At 38.1% G+C, this 24,144-nt stretch overlaps 1 protein-coding gene across 4 annotated transcripts in view; it reads right to left on the minus strand.

Moving 5' to 3' along the window:
* Nucleotides 1-1,390: 1,390 nt before the first annotated feature.
* Nucleotides 1,391-24,144, minus strand: part of SPMAP2L (sperm microtubule associated protein 2 like) — a 31,015-nt gene continuing 8,261 nt past the window's right edge. For all 4 annotated transcript variants that reach the window (XM_034410869.3, XM_034410872.3, XM_087886450.1 and 1 more), the window contains 6 exons: nucleotides 23,535-23,657; nucleotides 18,643-18,780; nucleotides 14,351-14,471; nucleotides 5,046-5,177; nucleotides 3,335-3,510; nucleotides 1,391-1,565 (listed from right to left, as the gene is read on the minus strand). In XM_034410869.3, the coding sequence (XP_034266760.1) occupies nucleotides 1,451-1,565; nucleotides 3,335-3,510; nucleotides 5,046-5,177; nucleotides 14,351-14,471; nucleotides 18,643-18,780; nucleotides 23,535-23,657 (805 nt within the window). In that variant the 3' untranslated portion in view covers nucleotides 1,391-1,450. The remainder of the gene's footprint in view (nucleotides 1,566-3,334; nucleotides 3,511-5,045; nucleotides 5,178-14,350; nucleotides 14,472-18,642; nucleotides 18,781-23,534; nucleotides 23,658-24,144) is intronic.

Raw genomic sequence — 24,144 nt, forward strand, 5'->3', positions numbered from 1 at the left:
CCAGAGGCAATTCAGCAGGGATGAATGAGAGGGCATCTTCATAATAATACATGCCAGGCTACAGGGTAACATTACCAGCATGCTAAATCACTATTCCAAACCAGGAGATTGCAGGGAGAGACTATGAAATGCCCAACCTGCTTTGTGCCTTCCAGATTGGGGTGTGTGTGCGGGTAGTTTCCTAATAAGCACTTGAGAGTGATGAAGGCAATTTCATCACTCTCAATTGCATCACACGACTGTAACACAGATACCAGGCATTTCATGCAGCTGCTGTAGTGAGGTTATAGGTATGCACTCTTAATCCTATGAATGCAAATAATATTAAATATAATGTGTTACTGGCAAAGGTTGGATTGTCAAGTTCAGTAGCAATAAAATCATGTGGAAAATGCCAGAGTACCATTAAGAACTTTGGAGATGCCTAGAATCTTTTGGTTCTACACAATAGACAGTTTTGCTTCTTCAGTGCACAAGTTTAGTAACGGCCCTCTCTTTGTAAGGAGGAAACAGAATTACATACATTTACAATTAGCTTATGGTTTATACAATGAGAGCCAATTCAGTGTTGTGGTTAAAACATCAGGCTAGAAAACAGGAGACTGTGAGTTCTAGTTCTAGCCTTAGGCACCTAGCCAGCTGGGTAATTTTGGGCCAGTCACATTATGTCCTCCCTAGGAAGGAGGCAATGGCAAAAAACCACTTCTGAAACACCTTGCCAAGAAAATTGCAGAGACTTGTCTAGATGGTCTCTGAGAATCAGACATGTTTTAACAGAAGAAAAAAGAAGTATACCATACTTCTGAACTAAATCTTACCACTTTTTCCATCCTCGTGGTGAATTATATTACTGATACTTCCAAGAACTAGTGCTATCCAGATCCCTTCAATTATGAATGTTGCTGCATTGGTTGAAAACTATCTCTAGATGTCTCCAGAATAGGCACCCCCACCCTTATTTCTTGAGGAGCAGAAAATGTTAGCTCCATACAAACCCAAAGCAAAGGCAAGCTTTTTGGAGTTTCTGGCACGGGCTCTAAATATCTGGGTTTAACTTTTTATTATACTGTTTCATTATTTCTGTTCTAAGGATATTAACATTTTATTTATGTACTGTTCTATAGCATTATTTTTAATTCTGTTTTTCTTTTATTGTTGCTTTGCTTTTTGCTGTGTATTGATTTTTATCTAGACTTAAACTCTATTGTTAGCTGTAGGATGACATTGGATCAGGAGAAAATACAAATCAAACATTCATATTTAAAAGTCAGGCTTCTGCTTAAACATGAATAATTGTGGTGTTAGTTCAGCTGATGTTACTTTTCAGATGTTATTAACCACTTGTGGAAGTCAAAACACAACAGTACAAGAAGTAGACAAAGCACGCCACTATAGTTCCTTTAATTTATTGAAAATGCCACGTAGAGTTAGATGTGGGTGATCAGTGAGATCAACGAGTAATTGGTTGTGCTAAGTTCTTGACTCTTTCTGTACAAATTGCGTTCTTAGCAGACTCCTTTACAATAAAGGCATCTGGATTAAACTGCACGAGGTTGGTTGGGGCCCTGACAAAAAAAATATGAAAAGAATTGTTAGCCTCAATGCTGCTCCTTTTTATAAAGCTCTCTGCAAGATTAACAAAGCAATCCAACCCCAGAGTTTCACATGTTGGATGGGGGGAAAAATAACACTACTAAGATCTGTGCTGTTTTCTTGGCAGAGAATTGCTCTGTCAGTAGGATAATAAACCTCCCTGGATCGAATCTAAATTTCTGTTAACCAGTCGACAAAACATATGTCATGCTTTCACAACACAAATCTTCTTGCACTTGTGTCCTAATGTTGTATGTAAGTCATGAGGTTTGCGCTGTCATAAGTCATAACATGTGTTTTGTTACTAGCTTCTTGTCCCTATTATTATGATACCACTGTGATAACACCTATGTTTTCTGCTCCTTTTTAAAATCCCATTGACTTCAGCAGAAGAAAAATAGTAGGAAAAAAATGATATTCTGTGGTAAAACAGTGAAAAAGTAGTCTGTCTCTCCATCTCTATATGCAATGAAGTGAATATCTTTCCATCAACAATCCAATTCAGGAGGGCTCTTTGTTCTCAGCAAGCTTAATGGTTCCCACTGAAGTCATTGGGATGAATTTTATTTACAGTAGGGGCCAAAATTGTGGAAACCTTTTGGGAAAAGTGTATTTTTGAGGTTTGATGGTTAATAACACCACTTTCTTCTGGAGTTTCAAGATAATCATATTCCACTGTTGGAATGGCCTGGGAATAGCCCAGGCCTTAACCCAACTGAAAATCCATGGAGCCGGCTAAAGAAACTTGTTAGTCAGAAGCGATCCAGCAATAAAACCCAGTTAATAGAAGTAATTCAATATTGGTTTCACATTAGCTGCAGAACTAAAAGACTTGGTTCACTCCATGGGAAGACGTTGTAGGCCGTAATTCATTCTAAAGGCTACCCAACTAAGTACTAACTGATGTGATAATTTTTGTATATCTCATTTTTTCTATATGTTTCACTTTTCTTCTTTATACTGTAACTGCTGTTCTAATAGCAAATCCTTCATAGAAGTTATTGCATTACATTCTTGATTAAATTATCTTTCCATTGATATATAATGGTACTACTCAAAAAAAAAAGTGGTGTTAATAGTTTTAGAAAATACACTTTTCCCAAAAGGTTTCCACAATTTTGGCCACTACTGTAGTTACCTGCCAAGCAAATAACTGGATAGAATACAATTTGCAAAAAGATACATCTAGCGCAGGCAGCTATGGATGACATACAGAAAAAAGGCACTTTGGGCATTTCTGAAAGGCAAGCAATGGCACCAATTGCCATGGTCTCCATATACAGAGAAAGATCCATTTCAATGGATTGGTGAATTCTTCAAATGAAGGAAATATACAAATATATTTTCACAACTTTCCTCACACATTTTCTTTACTAATTTTAGTGGACAAAAACAATGGAAAGAATAAAACACTGGCATGAGATGCAGTACATGCTCAGAGGATCCTTCTGCCCATAGGTCTCTCAGAGCCAGTGGTGGGTTGCTACCGGTTTGCCCTGAATTGGGTAAACCAGTAGCGGTGGTGGCGGGAGGCTCCACCCACCCGCCCGGATGCTTCTGCGCATGCGCAGAAGTGTCATACGAGTCCCCGCACACCCACAAGCAAACCAGTAGCAAACTAAATTGAAACCCACTACTGCTCAGAGCCTTCAAAAGTTATCTACAGGTCAAGATCCTTTCCCTCAATTGGAGAGTTGGTGAGACCATTAACACAGCCATCAGATCATCTGGGAAACCCCACCTGTTGGGAGGGTGAGAGAGTTCCGTGAGTCGAGGAGAGGCTACTGCCTGCTTGGCTGCCGCTGACACAGTCCACTCAGGGGAACGATCCATGGCACTCTCACAAGGGATTACTTTTGGTCTAGCTAGTTCAAGTAGCCTTGGACTTGGGACTGCTTGCAGAGCAGTCAGGGGTATCTGCAGAAGAACAGAAGTGCTGATTTTTGAACATGAGATTTATTCCAGAACATTTCTGAAAAAGCTAAGATACAAGATAAATCCATCCCCAAAGGATTAGGAACTATGGACTCTCCTCTTCCTTCAATAATCTCTGAAATCAAAGTAGAGGCAAACCTACAGACAAACCTTCTGGCAGGATTCTGAAGGTAGCAGAAAGATTGTGACAGGTCACATTCCTCAGAGGAAGAAATTAAGTCAAGACTGCCTAGGTAACAGGGTAGAAGACCTTGGTGGTGATCCATCTTATGGGCATGGCAGGAGAATAACAGAATAACAGAGTTGGAAGGGACCTTGGAGATCTTCTAGCTCAACCCCCTGCTCAAGCAGGAGATCTGTCAAACACCGGGGAAATCAGGAGATTCAGGCAGTTCAAATGAGTATGAAGATGTGTTGCAAGCTTACGTTCTCTACAAGAATCTGAACTACTAACGGTTAAGGGAAATTTGCAGGATAAGGATAAACAGGAATTCAAGGCAAGCTGGACTTAGATCTCTTGCGGCTGTGCAGTGACTTGTGACTTATGACACATTTGACTTTGACCCTTCCCTCGGGCTCAGCCTGGCCATCTCCTACAATATCATTTCAGACAAATGGTATAGGGTCCCACTTATAAAAGGTGCTCACTTGGATGCTGCTTATTGAGCATTTACAGGAGCAGCAGTAATCAGGGGAAAGTGCCAGCAGCATGAGAAACACCACTCAGAGGGGATCTGAATAGGAAGGCATTGACAATGACACTGAACTGGACACAGAAGGAGGAGGAACTGATTGTGTACAGGTAGCTACTTCTTACCTTCTATGGTGGCAGCAGCCAGTGAGACGTGGGAAAGGACAAAGGGTGTGGTCAGACATAGGATGGCTGGAAATTTGAGGCACTATATTGAGGTGTATTATACTGAGGTTTTTAACAAATTTATCCTATGCATACAATAATAAACATTAATCCCTGGTTAACTTCAATATTAAAGATGTCAAGCTTCACACTTGAGCTCAGCAGTAAATCATAGCTCTTTAGACTTTTGATCCTTTATGCCAGGGGTCTCCAGCCTTGGCAACTTTAAGCCTGGCAGACTTCCAACTCTCAGAATTCTGGGAGCTGAAGTCCGCCAGGCTTAAAGTTGCCAAGGTTGGAGACCCCTGCTTTATGCAGCCCTTGGATTGACTTGATGGAAGATTCCCAGACACAATTCAGCTAAATTAGAATATTTTATTGCAAATGAGAATCAGCCTTAGAAAAAATAGATTGCCTACTATAGTACCAAGAAACAGAAATCAGGGCCTTTATATATGATATATATGATCAGATCAGATCTATGCTTTGATCTTTAAATAGTACTTCTGTTCAACAAATACTAGCAAGTCTTTTGATGGCTTGGGAAATTGTGGAGACCTATTTACATAATGGTTCTTTCCAGCTAGATAACTGCTTGATCTTACCTTGCAATCTTATCCTTTATATCAACAAAGAAGTATCAAAGTTTTTAAAAAATTACTTGGCGGATTGGGACCTCCATGCTTGTATTTTCATACAACTGCATTTGTTTCCTAACTACCGGCTGGGCAAGTTGCTGTAATCTTGGGGTAGCCTCAGCTCTTCTTGCAGCCTTTGAAATCTCTCTTTCAGACTAGATAGGAGAAATGAACCAACAATAAAGCAAATTTGATTACACAACTAACCAACCAACCAAAAGGTCAGATGCCAAGAAAAACATATTTCTTTCTCCCGCAGTAATATTTCCCAAGGATCCTTTGGAAGAGGAAAGAGCAGGCTGGATATATACTTCTTATTTAGTCTCAACTGAAGCTGATGCATCTTTAATCTATATACAGTAGGCCAGAAAGGACCTGTATAGAGAAAGGTCGCGCCAATAGTTATGATAGACAAGAAAATCTGCTTATTTGCTCATTCCAATTTTGGGAAGGCATATAGCAATGTATTCTTATCAGAGATAGCATTTCCTCTTGAGTACATGAGGAGATAATTTTGTAGTACATAAAATTATCTGCTACAACATCTTACCTGCCAAGGACTACTTCAGCTTCAACCGCAATAATACACAAGCACACAATAGATACAAACTTAAGTTAAACCACTTCTGCAAACTTGATTACAGAAAATATGACTTCAGCAACAGAGTGGTCAATGCCTGGAATGCACTACCTGACTCTGTGGTTTCTTCCCCAAACCCCCATAACTTTAACCTTAGATTGTCTACTGTTGACCTCACCCCATTCCTAAGAGGTCTGTAAGGGGCGTGCATAAGCACACAAACGTGCCTACCGTCCCTGTCCTACTGTCCCCATTTATTCGTATCCTTATCCTATATTCATAATCATGTTTATACTTATATCTGTTATCGTATAAATATTTAACAAATAAATATAAATAAATAAATAAACTCTCATGCTCATATGAGAGTGCAGGTAAGTCCATCCTCGGGAACCTAGATTTTGAAACCCAGATGTCAAAACTGTACAGTTCTGTTTCATTGCCTCAGCTCTGAAAATGGAAATTTACAGATCAGCAAATTTTTATTTTACTTCAAGGGCTGCTCATCTGAGAGACGGCCCATCTGGAAAATACATAATGCTAACGTACAGCCCAAAACCAGAAGATCATAGACAAATGTATCTACATATTTGATATAAATGTATTTCCCAGAGTGATAATTGTGTCAGAGTTCCGGGGCAAAGATTGCCTTCAGTTTTCTTCCCTCCTCTCTTCCAGCCTTATGATGTGTTTTGCAATTCAGAGTTATGTGATTTGGGCAGAAAAGCAAATTACAATTGTAACTGGCCCTACTGCTCCAAATTTTCATAGCGATCCCCATAGAAAGTTGTGAAATGCTCCAGTAATCTCATGTCTCGTCCCCTCCAATATTCTCCTCTCTAGTTCCAGCATCCTAGTAGAGGTTCTTAATCCTTCAATTTCTTCTTCAACCTTCTCCTGTCATTCATCAGGTCTTTCCCTCTGTCATTTTTCTAATTTAAGCTTCTTTCCAGAAGAAAAAAAAATCACAATCCTTTCCTAGGAAAAGTCAAAGAATCAAAGATGATGGCTAAATACAGAATTCATCATAATAGCAGAAGCTATTTAGGTCAAAATCTTTCTAACCTCTTCATCCCTTATTCACAATCATTTCATCTCAGAGCTTTAGAGTTAAACTTGCTCTTTCCATATTCATTTTATAATCCCACTTTTGAGCAGTTGTGGTTTCAACTGATATATTTGGTTAGAGATTTGCTTTGCAGCATACTAAAAATCAAAAAGATGTTTTTTGAACAATGAAAATTACGTTTTCTTCTCAAAAAATAGCCAACAAATTTTATAATACAAACTATGTCATGTATCATGATAGAAGATTTGAAAAATCCCTTTTTAAAATGCAAACTACACAATAACATATCCAAAGGTAGAAGGCTGAGGTAGTATGAAAGATTTTCTCAGCTTGCTGAAACAACAGGTTCTTCATTGTGAATCAGGAGCAAAAAGGTTCAGCAAAGATAGTGTAGACTAAGGATAAAAAACCTTTGGCCTAGAAACGAATTTCATCTGGTATTTCATCCATCCTGGGTATGGGAGGATCCCTGGGAGTTCGTGCTTAAAAAACTCTTTAGTACTTTGTCGTCTTCTCTCTTGAAGGAAAAGCGTTGGAGGTCAGATTTTAAGTTTTGTCTGTGTCACATCTTCTGAGTACTTACTTCCAATCAATGGCCTGCAAATCTACTCTATCAACAATACTTCTGAACCTGAACCTCTTATTTCTTGCCTTTGAAACGAATAGTTACAAGTTATAGTTATATCATCATATAACAATGATAGCCAACTTTAAAATTGATTTCTTGCAACCTGCAGATTTCTAATTATTTATAAACCTTCAAGCACTTATGGCATTTTAAGGACTTGGCAATTTTCACGAAAGGATTACTATGCTTGACTAGGCTTTTATGAAGTACATACCCAAAACAAAACTGGCTTCCAAAGTAATCTACAGTAGAGTCTACAAATAATAATTCAAGCATATGATCATCAAGGTTCCTAAAGTTAAAAAAAAGTTAAAAGATACCCTCGATATTTCTAGACATGTATATTAATTTCTCAGCAAAATGCTCCATCTGGTGTTGGGTTTTCAGGATATTGTACTTCTTCCCTCTGTAATATTGGATTTACATGGCTCTCCCTTCCTTTGCTTCCATACAGAAGGAAAATCAACCCCACCTTTAATGTCTATTCATTAGCATAGCTCTCATTATCAAGAAGCTTTGCAGCCAATGGAAAGGTTCCATTTTCCACTAGAGGGAATTGGTGCTCTTGCCCAATGCCTTCTGGACATAGTAAAAGCTAGACTGAAATACATGTAGTCTAGGAAAACCATAACCATTTAGCTGCAACTATTATTGCTTCTGCAGCGTAGAATCTAAGTGATGCATATCCTCAAGAGGAAGGGAGAGGCAGAAGAAGCCATTTTAAAAAGCAAATTTTCCCCAGCCTTAGCAATAGGTCAAAGTTTGTAGATCTATGAGCAATAGCTTCTTTCTTCAATCCCATGGATGGGGGTAAAAAGAGCTGCCTTTGCCACTGAAGGCCAAATCTGATTCTAGGCTTGTGCCTCAGCATCCATATTTTTATACTACAAAGTCTACGCCATTGGTATTACAAAATCCATGTTGTGTGGCTTTCACGCTCTTGGTGCTTCAGGCATTGCCAACTCTCAACACAACAGAAAATGGTTCTTCTCCGCTCCCTTTTTCTCATTATGTCCTTTTTCCCCCAAGGAAAGCAAAAGGCCCAGCAATGTGCTTTCCTGTCATTTCTGACACACAATTCAAAGAAACCATCCATCCAGAGCATCTTTCTTGACACACCTCCAGGACAAAGCAGCAAATGTGTATGTGTGTGTGGTGGGAGTGGGGGTGGGGAAATTGAAGTGGTTGGAGGCTGCTTTGCGGGAAATACAGGTGCAAGGAAAGGCAGTAAGGAGCGCAAAGGATTCCCTAGATTTTTCTCCTCTCCAGCAAGTATGGAAGTTTGATGGAGAAAAAGCAGACAATAATTCTGGGGAACTCCATCCTCATATCTTCTGTAAGATCACTCTTCCTACCAGAGTCTAACAAGAAAAAAAAAATGTTGGTTGACTGGGAGGTTCTGGTTTCTCTGGTAACCCAAGCAGAAATTGCCTTGAAGAGGGATGGTCTTGTAGGTGGCTAAATGGGGCTGCATTTTGATGACATCCCTGAAGATCCTCCTTGCAAACCAGAATAACAGCATAGGAAGTTTTACTGAATTTTCCACCAGGTAAAAAAAAATTGCCCGGTAGATCACGCTGATCCAGCTTTGATCCTGGTACTGAAACAGAAACTTGGTTGTGAGGACAGCCTCACAACAAACGGTTAGCAGGTTGCCTCATACTAGGGCCAAAAGGGAGGGCGCGATCTCAGCATGCTTGCAACAGAAAGGATGGAAGTTTGATAATCCATTGATTTTTTTAAAAAACATGAGTGTTTATAAATAAAAATCCATCTCTAGCTAAAGCAATATCAAGCAAGTGCAATAAACATTACCTAATAGTCCAACTGACAGGATGCTAGTCATTATATTACAGAATAGGCAATGAGTCAGTGAACAAAACGTTTTTATGAACATTCTGTACAAGACAGGTCATATAATTTGTCTGATGCTGAAACATTACTGGTGAGCAATCAGCTGAAAACAAACTTAAAAAGGAAGTTCCATACAACATTCAACACAACAACACGTCATTATGAGTGTTAGTGCAGTAAAGGGGAAGGAATACACAATTTTGAAACATAATGGCGGTGAGGTAGATGGGAAGGTCAAAGTTTCAAGAATGCAATTCTGTTTTCATATACCAGCTCAAATTTGGAAACGGAAACATTAGCAGCAAGAAAAAGATATGAGGCTGGGCACAGAAATTATCAGCATAGCTTGTAAGCTTCTTCATACTTAACGATCAATTGAAACAATGTTCTATAAACCTTCAGTTGGCTTAATAAATATACTGATTATGGATTTTTCTTTCTTTTTTTATGGCTACTATTTTGTGTAAGTGTGGGTGTGTGTAAAAATTGTTAGTGCACAATAAATTCACTAGGGAGGAAAGAAGATGCAGCAGGCCAACAGATTAAACTTTTTGTAAATGGAAATCAGGAAACAAAAAATGTGGCAGATGCTATCTACCTCACTGTTTCCTATTTTTTTCCCTTCCTTTCTTCCCTCCCTCCGCATTTCTACATTAGAGATGGATTTGGCGATGTTTCTTACTTTTGAATCATCTACACAGTAGAGGATACCATGGTTAAGAATGTGCTGTTTCTATTTTCTTGGAACAATTTTTCAAATGTCCAAATGCTGAAAGAATAAGCTGCTCTTAAGACACTTAAAAGGAATAGAAGCATTAATATTTTCAACTAGATTTTCTGCCTATGCTGGTAAAATCTAATGTAATTCATAATCACATTTTAATCCACAGAAGAAAAAGTTACACAGGACAGTCCACAACTGAATATTGGATATACAGTATTCATACATCTACTGCATTTTGAGTAATCTCTGTTGTATACACAGACAAATCCTAGCAACATAAATGGTAGCTTCCATGTATTGCTTTGAAAGGATATGCGCTTCATCTCTTCTTCCTCCCAAGATCTATATAAAAGTGATATAAATAGGCCATGGTTTGTTTTTTTTAAAGCAATAACAATACAATGTTGCAATAGCAACTCCTTAGTTACAACCACAATTGAGTCCAAAATTTCCATTTCTAAGCAAGACAGTTGTTAAGTGAATTTTGCCTCATTTTACGACCTTTCATGCCAGAGTTATTAAGTAACTGTAGTTGTTAAGTTAGTAATACGGTTATTAAGTGAATGTGGCTTCCCCATTGGCTTTGCTTGTCAGAAAGTTACAAAAGGTGATCATATAACCCTGGGATACTGCAACCATCATAAATACATGCCAGTTGCCAAGTGTTCAAAGTTTGCTAATATGATAATGGGCACGTTGCAACTGTCTAAGTGAGAAAAACAGTCATAAGTCACTTTTTCCAGTGCTATTGAAACTTCGAGCAGTAACTAAATGAATGATTGTAAGTCAAGGACTACTATATAATTCTTTTTTTCCGCTGGTTTTTCTTACATTTTCCTCTTTCTGACTGCTTATTTTATCATTTTATTATTTCAATTACTTTTATGAATGTAATTTTCTGACCTGCAGCATAATATTCCTGTTGCTGTGATCAGGAAAAGAAGACACAGAATCTGCCCTAGACTCTTGAAACCAACAGTGGCAGCAAAACAATTGAAAATAATCTCCACAAAGGCTTCTACCGAGGATCTAATTTCAGAATCTCTGAATTCTGTGAACAGATTTCAAGAGTTACAGTATCTCAGCAATGAGATACCAAACTCTATTCTCTCAAGTGAAAATGATCGATTCCTATAGAGTGATGGCTTTTTTTTTAAAAAAAAGCTTACTATGCACGGTTCACTTTGAAGATTTATTTGTACCTGTGCCCTCCAATAATGCTCCCACTGATGGGTTAAATAACATTCTAACTATAAAACACTCTTTAGAACTTAACATTCCCTTATAACTGCCCAGATTGTAATAACCTTTTTGATCAATTAATAATTACTTCTGTAGAAATTAATGTTGTGAAGAAAATATTGATTCCTGACCTGGGCAGAGGTTGAATTGGAAGAACTCCAAGGCCTCTTCCAATTCTATGATTTTATGGTTCTATGATTTAATACCCATAATGGATCCTTCTGACAGAAACAGAAAGCACATCATCTTTCTGATTCTCAGAAAGAGACTTTACTAATTTATAAGCATTGAAAATGGTAATTATTGTGCTCCTTCATTCCAGATAATAAAAACCCCTCCGCTCTTACATACTAATATAAATAGTTACTTCTCTCAGTTCTTAATAAAAGCATCAATGCAGGAAGATGGGATTCTATAGCCTGATTGTTTTTCTCTAAGCCATCTACTTCATCGATAGTTGCTTGTTGTTGATGTTGTTCATGTTGTCTGGCTGGAAAAAGGATTTGGCGGTTGATGAGAAGGAAGGACTCACTGGAGAAGAGCCTAATGCTGGGAAAGATTGAGGGGAAAAGAAGAAAGGGACGACAGAAAATGAAATGGCTGGATGGAGTCACTGAAGCAGTAGGCTTGAGCTTAAATGGACTCCAGAGGAAGATAGAGAACAGGAAGGCCTGGAGGAACATTGTTTATGGGGTCACGATGGGTTGGACACAACTTCGTAACTAACAACAACAACAACAAATCCATATTCCTAAAAATGAAGATCTTCCTAAACACTTTGGAATTTTCTGCCTTCAGATATTTATTGATCAAAACATGAGACCTCTCCTAGAAAATGTGACACAAACTCTCACACTGCAAAATGGTATGCTTAATTCAGACAACTATCAAGCTTCTCTTATCATCTCTGTCTTTAACTGCAGGAAGATTCATGAAGCAGCCCTTCAGGATAAAACCACCATTTGCTTCTTTTGAAAGTGAACTAACCCTTACAGCAGATTGGCTAAAGTTGAAAGTCAGAGGTCTGATCCAAAATTGAAGGTCTTGGAAAGTGGTGAACTTGATCCAAGAGAAAGCAAAGACCCTTGCTGCATGAATATCTTTTAATCAAGTCTAAATTAAATTTAGTCACTCGGTATACCTAAATGACTAAATTAAAGAAATGACCAGACCTCAATGGCATTGTCACTTCATTGAGGAAAGATAATCTAGATCTGTGGATGGACAGCAAAAATTCTGTCACTATACTGTTCCAAACAACTGTAGTTCTTGACAAAGAAATTACATAAATTAAAGTTTGAAAGGAATGAAATGTTAATGGATAGAAACAAGCAACCAAAAAACCCCAAAGGGAAATGCGAGGAAAGTATTAACAGAGGATGTACATCCACCAACCCTCCCCAAAAGGAAAAAACAAAAAACAAATAAACCATCCACTGCATTGTGGAAGCATAACTGGCACCCCACCCAGCATCTGCTCATCTTTGGGGGAAAAAATTACCTCATTGTTGCTTGGGTTGACAGAGATTTGGAAAAAAAACCCTCAATGTCTTCAGAAAAGAAGACATGACAAAATCAATTTGGTTAAGCTATACCTGTATGGTGGATCAAGCTGTTTTCTTAAAGGCACCACAGAAGATGGTACATCCATGAAGATTTGGAACCTGTGATTCTTGAGCTTCAGACAATTCACATGCTTTCTTGAAAAGCAAGTCTCAGATGGTTAGTTTTGCAAACTTAATGAGAGGAGTAACAATTCCTGAAACATTTAATTCAAGTGCCTCTCATATCTCTACATCACAATCTGAAGAAAGCATAGGAGATTCTTGTAGGCATTATTCTAAACAATCAGGCAAGGGATTTGAGGCTTCAGTATCAAAAGGTAAATCAATTATTTTTCAAAAGTTTACACTATAGCTTAAATCTTATATTTTTTATAAACACTTTCTTATTTGGATCAATATTTTTGCATACTTTTGCATTTTAGATTTAGTTGTTTTTATGACTCAGAGTGTACTATGGTCAGATCCTGGAATCTAAGACTCAACTTTCATTTCAGAGTGTTGCCATTTTTTCCACAGAGCAGTGTTTATATTTTAGTACATTAGTTTTAAGTATTTAGATCTTTTTTTCCTTTTCTACAGGTAGTGTTTTTAGTATGAATCACTTTATTTCTATTAGTCATCATTTTGAGTCTTGTAACATTTCTATATATATTATATATAAAATTTCTGGTCAATGACTTTTTAAAAAAACGTAGAAAAAAGACAGAAGATTGTCCTGAATATTCTGTAGAACATGGAGGTATAATATGACCCATTTACATCTACTTTATCTAAGATAGGCCTATGATTGTGATCAATCAGATTATTACCAAATTTCCCCTTCAGTAGAGCTAAAGCACTGAACTACCAGCAATGGCACTGACCCTCAACCAACCCATGCAACACCTCCCACAACCAATACTCTCAATGACCCTCACCTCACCAATGATCACAAGACCCATCACAAGACTTCGTCTGACATAATCCACACCTGACCCATCACAAGACCCTCCCATGACGTGACCTCCCCATCACAAGACCTACTAAGCAGAAGCCCTTATAAGCAGAACACTGACACCGACATCCCCTAAACTCTGCTGAAGATGCTACCCAGCCTGGTAACAAAATGTTTGGAAACCAACTCAAAAGTTTGGAGAACGAACCTCCACCCTCATCCTATACCCGACCTACAGATAGTTGCCCCAATGCAAACACTGAATTTTGCTAAAGAAATCTTTGAAGATAAATAAACAGCTAGACAATCATACAAGTAGCCCTTGTTTAGCAATTGCCTTGTTTAGTGACCATTTGCAGTTATGACAGTGATGAAAAAGTAACTTTGTGATCCTCACATTTATGACTTCCACAGGTATGTTAAGTAAAGAAGAGGTGAAGTAAGTTTATAAGCACAGTCACTGTTTCCCTTAGCCACTTTGCTTAATGACCAAGTTGCCATTCCCAATTGTGGTTGCTGAGCAAGGACTACTCGTAGAGGTTTCCAGTCCATACAATTCTTAAAGAATTGAAGAACTGAGAAGAGAACTTGAGCACATTCCCCATTTGGTTTTTTGCTCCCCCCCCCAATGAATTCAAAGCATTAAATTAAATTAACATGGTTTGTCTGCATCATACATGCAGAAAGATGTACTAAAATCATTTTTACTGTTTGACTTTATTTCATAATTACCTGTTCTGGAAATTTAAAGTTTGGATGGATACTTCTCGCTTGAGCAAGGGTCAAAATCCGGTGGGAAGCTTTGCAACAAAGTGCCGAGGAGCTGATAGGCCACACAGGGGAAATTCGTGGCCTGTAAATGAACAGAAGGGCAACTGAAATTTTTGTTTCCTACTAGCCATGTTCACAATTCTACAGAGGTCTCAGATTTGATTTATATGCTTCTACCATCCATTGTTTCTATAGATGGGGTAAGTATGACTTTCTTTGAAGTGGGATAGTCCAACTTTGGTCAGGAAGCTCTTGTTGTGCTTTTGCAACCCATGGGCAGTCCATTTCCCATTTGAGAGAACTGCCTCTTCCCTCATCCCAAGACCAAGTTTACTTATCACACAGAAGTTTCAGTAAGCTTCACTCCCAGACTTCCCTGCCTACAGAAGTTCAAAGGTTTCTGAAGTTTCTATTGGATATACATTAAAACACGGGTGTCCAACCTTTTGGCTTGCCTGAGCTGCACTGAGTGAACAGGAATTGTTTTGGGCCACATATAAAATACATAATATAGTTCATATATATAAATATTGCTAAAAGTCCCATAATGTTAAATGATCTTGTAGGGCCCATTACTAGCTGTCTGGGACCATATCTGGGCATGCAGGTTGGACATGCCTGCATTAGAACTCATCTTCCTTTACTCTCTCCCTCCACCAACTATAATTCCATGCTGATATGAGCATGGCGATTGAGCAAGACTGCAAAACACAATACTGCCAACATGCCATCTCTATTGGCTGCAAAGTTTTAGTATCCAAGATAGAACTAGTCATGGTGGATGAAAGTTTGGAAAAGAAATATGAGAAGAAGCTTGCCTTTTAATATTTTTAGCAACCTTTAGCATTACTGAATATGTATGATCCAGCCAGTGATGTATCAGAAACCATACATAATTCTTTTCAATAATAATTGGAATGGATCTAAATAAAATTTCTTTTGGCCATTTTATAGATTGTAATAGACCACATCCAAATTGTATATTCAAATTCACAATGTTTTCCAAGATTGTATGTACAAATCTAATCGAATGCCTCTACTTTCTTCTCTTCAGCATGTAAAATTGTTTTTTGGGGGGATTGTTTCTTATTGATCTCATTCTCGAGTATTTCAAATTAAAACATGTGACATGTTGTAGATGCTGTAGTTACTTGAGACCACCTTCCTGGTAAGTTAAATTTTGTCTGATAATAATTTACAGAGTTTTCAGTCATTGAATGTATCTTTTTATTGAGCATTCAGAAACAATGTCAGAGGCTACAGTTTCCTTCTTGATGTGGCCAAGAACATGTTGGCTTGCATGTCAATTTTTAGAGATCTGAAGTTTGCATGAACATGCTTGCGCTATAATGTGGCTAAAAAGTGCAAAATACCAGGTATCTTCACAGTTAGATTTAATTGTCTAACTGTAGTCTCACAATACATTTATTTATATTGCTTATCGTTCTTTCTTGATCACCAGCATGGAAAGCAATTCTGTTCTTCAAAATATCACTATCATTCTAATGCATATCTCTGAAACTCTCGTTCAAACATTCCTTCACTTCAATTTCATCCCAAATCATTTTCTTTCTCTCTCTCAAAATGACTGTACAGGTAGTCCTCAATGTATGACCACAATTGAGTCCAAAATTTCCGTTTCTAAGCAAGACAGTTGTTAAGAGAATTTTGCCTCATTTTATGACCTTTCATGCTACATTTGTTAACTGAATCACTGCAGTTGTTAAATTAGTAACACGGTTATTAAGTAAATCTGGCTTCCCCAGTGACTTTGCTTGTCAGAAGGCCACAAAAGGTGATCACATGACCCCAGGACATTGCAATATCATAAATATGAATCAGTTGTCAGGCATCCAAATATAAATCACGTGACCATAGGCATGCTGCAATGGTCATAAGTGTGAAAAATGGTGATAAATCACTTTTTTCAGTGCTGTTGTAACTTTGAACAGTCACTAAATGAACTGTTTTAAGTCAAGGACTACCTGTATTTTCATTGCTTTGTTCATCTTAAATTTTTCTTGGGTTCTGTTTGACCACATTCTTTGCAATTATCTTTTTTCTCTCTGCATATGTCATACAATTGCTTTCTGTAATCCTTATTTTTTTATAGCAATCATTCTTTTATATTATCTTCACAGAGGAATGCTGGCTCACATGGGTTCATGGGAGCTGACTGTTAAATTTGCAAACCAGCTGAGAGTAGAGCTGAGCCACCATGTCTAGAAAACCCATCACCTGAGGACTCCTCAGTGATCTCTCAGCTTGATTGTTTTCTTTCAGAGTTTCATTACCCAAACTAGCTAACATCATCAGTGCAATGCAGTACGAAACTAAGTAACATAGCATTAGGATTCAACCAGCTTAACCTTTTGCTAAATAGAGAATCCCCCCCAAAAAAATCACAATTCACATTCAATTTTGGGGTCTTCTGTAACTTTTTCTCTCTCCTTTCATTTCATTTTCACCTATCCACTCATGTCACTTAATAGATTTTTTTTCTCCTCCTGAATCATGTTAATTTAGATTTTCAGAAAAATCATCCTTGGTTCTTCCATGGTCACCATCAATCCATAAATCCATTCACAAATAGATAGTAACAAATAGATACCCTGTTTTCCCCAAAACAAGTCCTATCCTGAAAATAAGCTTTAGCATATTTTACACATGCACCTAATATAAGCCCTACCCCCAAAATAAGTCCTACTTAAGTGCCTGTGCAGCCATCCGCCCATTCCAACTGGTTGCTTGCAGTGCTGGCGACCTGAGGTGAGGGGGGCTGGAGCTGTCCCATGTGCCCCACACCGGCTTACCTCAGGGCCCCCACAGCCAGGCCATCCATGCTCCGACAACTGCCTTATAGCTGCAGCACTGGCGAGTCGCTCAGCCTCCTGCTCCATTGTGGCTACGAGCAAGCAGAAGTGGGCCAGCAGCCACATGGTGTTCTACTGGACAGGGCTGCCAAAGCCGCCACTGTGAGGCAAGGCAGGTGTTGAGCCGTGGGTGGCCTGGCTGCAGGGGCCCTGAGGTAAGCCGGTGTGGGGCACATGGGACAGCTCCAGCCCCCCTCACCTCAGGTCACCAGCACTGCAAGCAACCAGTCGGAATGGGCGGATGTGTACCAAATATGTGTACCAAATGAAGACAGTACAGAAAATAGCAGCAATAAACATTTGCACAATTAACAGTTTTAAAGAATGCAAAGTTCACGAAATCACATTAAACAGATGTCAGATGTAGAGCATCCCAGTCTTGATCTAACTTGTTGCTTAGCCAAAGCCTTGTGATCATCCTAGCCAGGCAAGACAGATTGTTAGTATACATGTAGTGCTTGTCTTACACCAGGGGTGTCAAACTCAATTTCGGGGTTTTGTTTGACCTGGGGGGGGGCCTCGGGGGGGCATGGCCAGAGGATGGTGGCCAGGAGGATGTGGCCCACTCGATGTCATTTGTTGAGGTTCTGTTTTCAGCTGCAACGGCCTCCTGCTGCCCTCTGCCAGCAAAAACAGAGCTGTGCGCGGTATCCCTGAGCTCCATTTTCACTAGCAAAGGCATCGCAGGCCGGTCCTTCGCTGTTTCCAGGGTGGCCCCATGGGCCAGACCAGCCCGCAGGCCTTGAGTTTGACACCCTGACTTACATCCATTCATTTACTGAAGTTACAATGGCACTGAAAAAAGTGACTTATGAGTGTTTTTCACACTTAATAGTTGCAGCATCTCCATGGTCACGTTGTCTAAATTCAGCTGCTTGGCAATGGCATGTATTTATGACAGTTACACTGTCCCCGGATCATGTGATCCCCATTTGTCACTTTCCCAGCTGGCTTCCCACAAGCAAAGTCAAAGAGTCAGATTTGCTTCATGACTGCATGATTCACTTAACAACTGCAATGATTTGCGTAACAACTGTGGGAAAAAGATGTATAAAGTTGCGAAGTTCACTTAACAACTCTTTTGGTTAGCTATAGAAATTTTGGGCTCTATTGTGGTCATAAGTCAAGCATAACCTGTAAACTCTATTAACTGTACATTATTAAAGAGATGAATTGGGCAGAAATTTTCTGGATTGTATTTTTTAAAGATTTTTTTAAAGACTGGAACTGTTACTGACCAAGACTTGACCTCAGGAGAGCTGAACTGTTTCTATATTAGAATACCAGCCTATTTTTCAAAGGGTTTCTTGCCTGAACTCTACACTGAAAATCCCACTGGCCTGTGGCAATTAGAGAAACTCACTAGTGCTGGAGCCTCACCTTAGTTTCAGATAAGTTGCAGAAATTGGCCTAGGTTCTGCTAGCTTCAGCAATCGCTTCGATGGCAATGCAGAATACACTGTCGAAGAACGTTTCCAAATCTCTGACATTTGTCCACAGCTGTACAAGAAGAGGGATCTATGGAAAAACCACAAGGTTAAGTGAAAAACAAGATAAGTCTAAAGTAGAAAGGCCATTTATGGTCTTCTCTGCTCTACTGCTATCTTCTTCCAGATGCTTCAACTGCAATTTCAATTACTCAAGGTCATATGTACAGCTTCATTTTATAGAAAGCTGTGATTTCATTAGTTGAAAACATCAATTACAGTAGTCTAGCTTCCTATATCCCTTTTGGGTGGATTAGAAAGAATCAAAGATAGTTTATTTTCTTAAAGTAAAAGAACATTTTTAAAATTAAATGCTTTTCAGCAACCTGTTTATTCTGCACTTTAATTACTGGTGTTGTAGGAGACGACCAAGCTGAGCCTGAGGGAGGAGTCAAACATGTCATCAGTCATGAGTGCCTTCATGCCCACCAGAGATCTAAGTATAAGAGAGATAAGAGAGACATCTTATAAAAGAAACTCTGGGAAACTAGAATAAAAGACCAACATTATAGAGCAGATTCAAAAAATTCGGAAATTAGCTTGGATTATTAGAATATGGAGTAAATGTTGGAAGTGACTGAAATTAACATCTACTAGAAAAAAAGGCATCATGGAAAACTGAGAGGAATGTGCCATCTACTAATAATTGGAAGCTTACAATTTTGAACTCTACTTGAAATAGATTGAGACTATTACTGTTTAATGTACTTATATTGCTATCATGACTGGAGTTGAAGGAACAGCTATGGAAATGAGAGGACTTTTTAATGAGATGACTTTGTTGTTCTAAAGTATAAAAATATCAATGGATGGTATAGACGACAAAATGGAAAATATTCTGCAAAGAGCAATGAACAAAGACCAAACTGCTCAGGAATTGGTGGAAATAATAGAAAGATTAGATGAAATGGACTATTTAAACCAGCAAATTGACTACAAACAGGGAAAAACAGGGATCAGAAAAACCAGCAAATGAAGCAAATCTCGATGATGAGAAAGACCAGACAAATGACAAGCAAAAGGAGCAAAAAGAACAGATGAAGTGGTTATATCAACGAATAAATCAAGGACTGGAGCAAAAAATAGAACTGACAAACCAGTTGATAAAGGAAAAAAGTTCGAAGAAAATAAAACAGATAAATCAATAACTGGATAGACAGGAAAGCATCTTTGATAAGAAGATTGAGACATGGGCAGGAATTTGGGAGAATTGCCAGCATAAGTTTGTACTGGGAGAACAAGAAAGATAGAGATAAAGATAGAGATAAAGATGAGGAGTGTGGGAGGTGAGCAAAAAAATGGATAAAAATTGAAACACTAAAGAAGAGAGGAGATGATGAATAGAAAGAATTGCCTTTTAAGCATTAAGGGAGCTTGTTGTAAACTGATAGAGGCAGAAATAAAATTAGATAGGGGAAATATTAAAACATATATTTTAATAGAATAAACAAAAATAATAGATAGAAAGATTAGAGGTTTATAGAAGTTAGGCATTTTTCCCCTTCTGTTTAAATAATATTATGAGGATCATCTGAGTTTGATAAATGTGATAAAGATTACTAATATTGTTACTGTAATTTGGAATATGAATGATGCCCAGAATCAACACTGTCCACATACAATATGGATGTATATTAAAAAATAATAATAATAAAAAATATAATTTAAAAAAAGAGATCTAATTTCTTTGACTCTTATCTACTGCCAAATTGATTTGGCTGTTAGTAGTTCAGATTAACGTCAAGCACCAGGGAAATCAGAAGATACAGGCAGTTCAAATGGTTATAAAGTTTTATTGCAAACTTAAGCTCCCTACAAGAATCTGAACTACTAACTGTCCAAGCAAATTGCTAGTAGATAAGAATCACTGGAATACAAAGTGGGCTGAACTTAGATGTCTTGTGGTCATGAAGGAACTCAAGATTCAGCTGACCCCTCTTTCAGACTCAGCTTTGTCATCTCTTGCAGGTGTGCCGCTTTTAATGTTTTGTCTGTTTTTTATTTAATCATTCCAAAACTTGAATTTTGGCTTATTAATGTTTGGTGCACTTTTATGCTATTCTTCAGAATTGTGGTAAGCACTTTTCCATGCCCGTACATACATACGCTTGCATTTCCTATTTCTGCCCCCTAGTGTAAATAGGTGATTTAGAAAGAAGTTCAGAATTAAGTAAGTAAATAGATGTATTTTTTTCACAAGCTGTGCTTAAATCATTTTAAGAATTGTTCCATTGTTGCTACATGTACTGGTACTCGAAAGCATTCAATGTCAAATTTAGGATTCAAATTAAAGCATCCAACCATTCCAGAATAAACAGATGCTTATTTGATGAGTCAATCTTGCTGGTACTGGCAGTCAAGATAAATGCTACACCCTTTTTGTGAACAATAAACTTTACTATTACAGTCTGAAGCTACCCTTCAACCTTTTCTTTTATCCTTTTTGGCACCAAAACTGTATTTCATATTGAGCAAATTCATTATTATTAATCAAAACTATTATTTTTTTCAACTTTTGCATTTGGCAGTTGAAACTACAATGTAGGAGATATTAGATTCTACATTTATAATTTTTTAACAATATCTACCGTGTTTCCCCGAAAATAAGACCCTGTCTTATATTTTTTTTGAACCCTGAAATAAGCACTTGGCCTTATTTTCGGGGAGGTCTTATTATTTTGGGGAGCGTGCAGGAAACCAGAGGAAATGGTGGGGACCGGTTGCGCGTGCGTTTAAATATTTTTGGGGAGGGTTTATTTTCAGGAGGGGCTTATTTTAGTGCATGCACTCAAAAGCCCAATTGGGCTTATTATCAGGGGATGTCTTATTTTAGGGGAAACAGGGTACCCTGGTAAATGACGATGGGTCTTAGGTTTCCTCCCCGAGGAATGTTAGGACTTCAACTTCAGATAGGTTTGTCCTTTAAATTAGTAGTGCTTCTGTATCCTGAAAAATTAGATGCTGATTTGAGAACAGAATTAATGTCTAGAGAATCTGCTTAGGGACAAACACAGTGTTTATTGAATGGAAGCAACAGTAAGCAAAGCAACATCTCCAATACCCAGACAAAACAATGCACAGCAGTGGACACCAAATGATGGTTTGGTCCCAATGATTTTAGTGTGAGAGTGGTTATTTCAACCTTAAGTAATTCATTCACTGAAATCAATGGGAACTTCAGCAGTAAACTGGCCTATTTATTGAAACCTGAGCAAGAGTGGGGAGAAAGGGAGATCTTTCAGAAATCTGCCTGCCAAATTTCAGATTTGTCATTGAGCTCTACAATAGTAACTCCACCCTCCACACTGCATTAGGCCCTCAATAAGTTGGATCAGGTCCATATTTGGGTAATCTATTTGCCAGTTGGTGAAGTTGCTGCTTCCCAAAGTCTTCATCCAAATAACCAGACTTTCCCTCAGCCTGTCCTGACTTCAATGTAAGTATTATGCTCAAAATGCAGTACAGGGCTGGGGAAAAAAGCAGCATGCTAATTGTCATTTCCTAAATGGATGGTGGACATCTGTTACAGGATACACCTTCTATATCCAGTTTAGTATACTGAAGTGTTGAAATAATAATTAACTCATCATTCTGAGTTCCTAACAAAAAATAGTCACATAGTAGTTTATTTATTTATTTATTTAACACTTTTATTCTTCTACAAAGACCTTTTAGTCAAGGATCTTTTCTCTAGGTAGTAGAAAAGTAGAATCCTTGGTGCTCTCTGAGCTTGATTGTTTTCTTGCAGATATTTCATACCCTACTAGGTAACATCTTTGGTGCTGCTAACACTTAATGTTACCTAGTTAAGTAATGAAACATCTGCAAGAAAACAGCCAAACTCAGAGAGCGCCAAAGATTCCACAGCTCAACCCTGAACAAATATTTTCTCCTATAAGTAGAAAAATGTTCCTTTTGCATGTGGGATATTTTTTCCAAAACTACAAATTGATATAATCTTTCTTGGAATCCAAACAGTTATTTCAAACAATCTCTGCTGTCTGGCAGTAAATGCTGGATTTCCCAGTATATCCAGTCCTTTCCTGCTGGCTTCCCTTCCTGAATATTAGACATCATGCTTAGATCTTGGAATAGTTCTACATAAGTTCTCCATCTTTCACAGAATCTCCGGAGTACCTAGGTAATACTATCTTCTATTTGTTAATAGTATTGTGTTTTTTCCACTGTTTCTCCCCATTCTTTTTCTTTCCTGCTTTTTACACACTAAAGAAATCCATTATGGAGAAAAAAATGAAATTAACACATAATGGTATTTGATCCACTGACTGTCTAATAAGCAGGAGGTCGTAGAACCAAAGGGGATTAGGCAAGAAAAGTAGCAGCTGACTTCAGCTCCGCTCCATGGAACGTAGAAGGCAAAAACCTAATTTTTAAATATTTGACTTTTGTGTCAAATATTTAACCATTCCATTTCACAAATTTCATTTGAGGAACTTTCCTTGGGGAAAAAACCTTTCCTTGGTCCATACTAAACCAAAGATAATATTTTATTGATTTCAAAAGAAATTTGTTTTATATCAGAGGTCTTCAAACTTGGCAGCTTTAAGACTTGTGGACTTCAACTCCCAGAATTCTCCAGCAAGCATAGCTTCTGGCAGTTGAAGTCCACAAGTCTTAAAGCTGCCAAGTTTGAAGACCCCTGCTTTATATTATCAATAGTTACTTTTTAAGAAATTTGTTTAAAACATTTTGACCTAAGAGGCATGGAATGAAGAAGATTAAGACAGAGTGAGAAATAAAAAAAGGACAGACATGAAAGCAAACCTCTTCTGTTTCTCAACTGCTTCCCTTGGCATTGCTAGAGTCAGGATTCTTGAGCTGGGCTGTCTCAGTAAAGACCTTGAAGGGAGGGGCCATATTGTTTCTTGATTTCCCCAGATTAACTTGCTGTTATGAATACAAAATGCAAAATGCCAGTCAAAATGAGTATACAACCACATACCCTGATAATGTAGAAATAATATTATATTTATTATATGAGAGCCAGTTTGGTGTAGCGGTTAAGGCATTAGGCTAGAAACCAAGACAGAAACCAAGTGTGAGTTCTAATCCTGCCTTAGGCACAAAGCCAGCTAGGGGACCTTGGGTCAGTAATTTTCTTTCAGCCTTAGGAAGGACACAATGGGCAAGCCACTTTTGAAAAACTTTGCCAAGAAAAGGCATTCTTCAATTAACAACTGAAATAACGATTAACTTGTGAAAGCACCAGATTACAAACTGGGAGACTGTGAATTCTAGTTCCACCTTAGGTCTGAAAGCCAGTTGAGCGACTTTGGGCCACTCACTCTCTCATTCCAAATCATCTCATAGGAATGTTGCTGTGGAGAAAATAAGAGTATTACCGTAGTTATGTTCGGTGCCTTGAGTTATTTAT

The sequence above is a fragment of the Pantherophis guttatus genome, chromosome 2 (assembly GCF_059756535.1).
Source record: "Pantherophis guttatus breed Tessera chromosome 2, ASM5975653v1, whole genome shotgun sequence".
Taxonomy (NCBI): Eukaryota; Metazoa; Chordata; class Lepidosauria; order Squamata; family Colubridae; genus Pantherophis; species Pantherophis guttatus.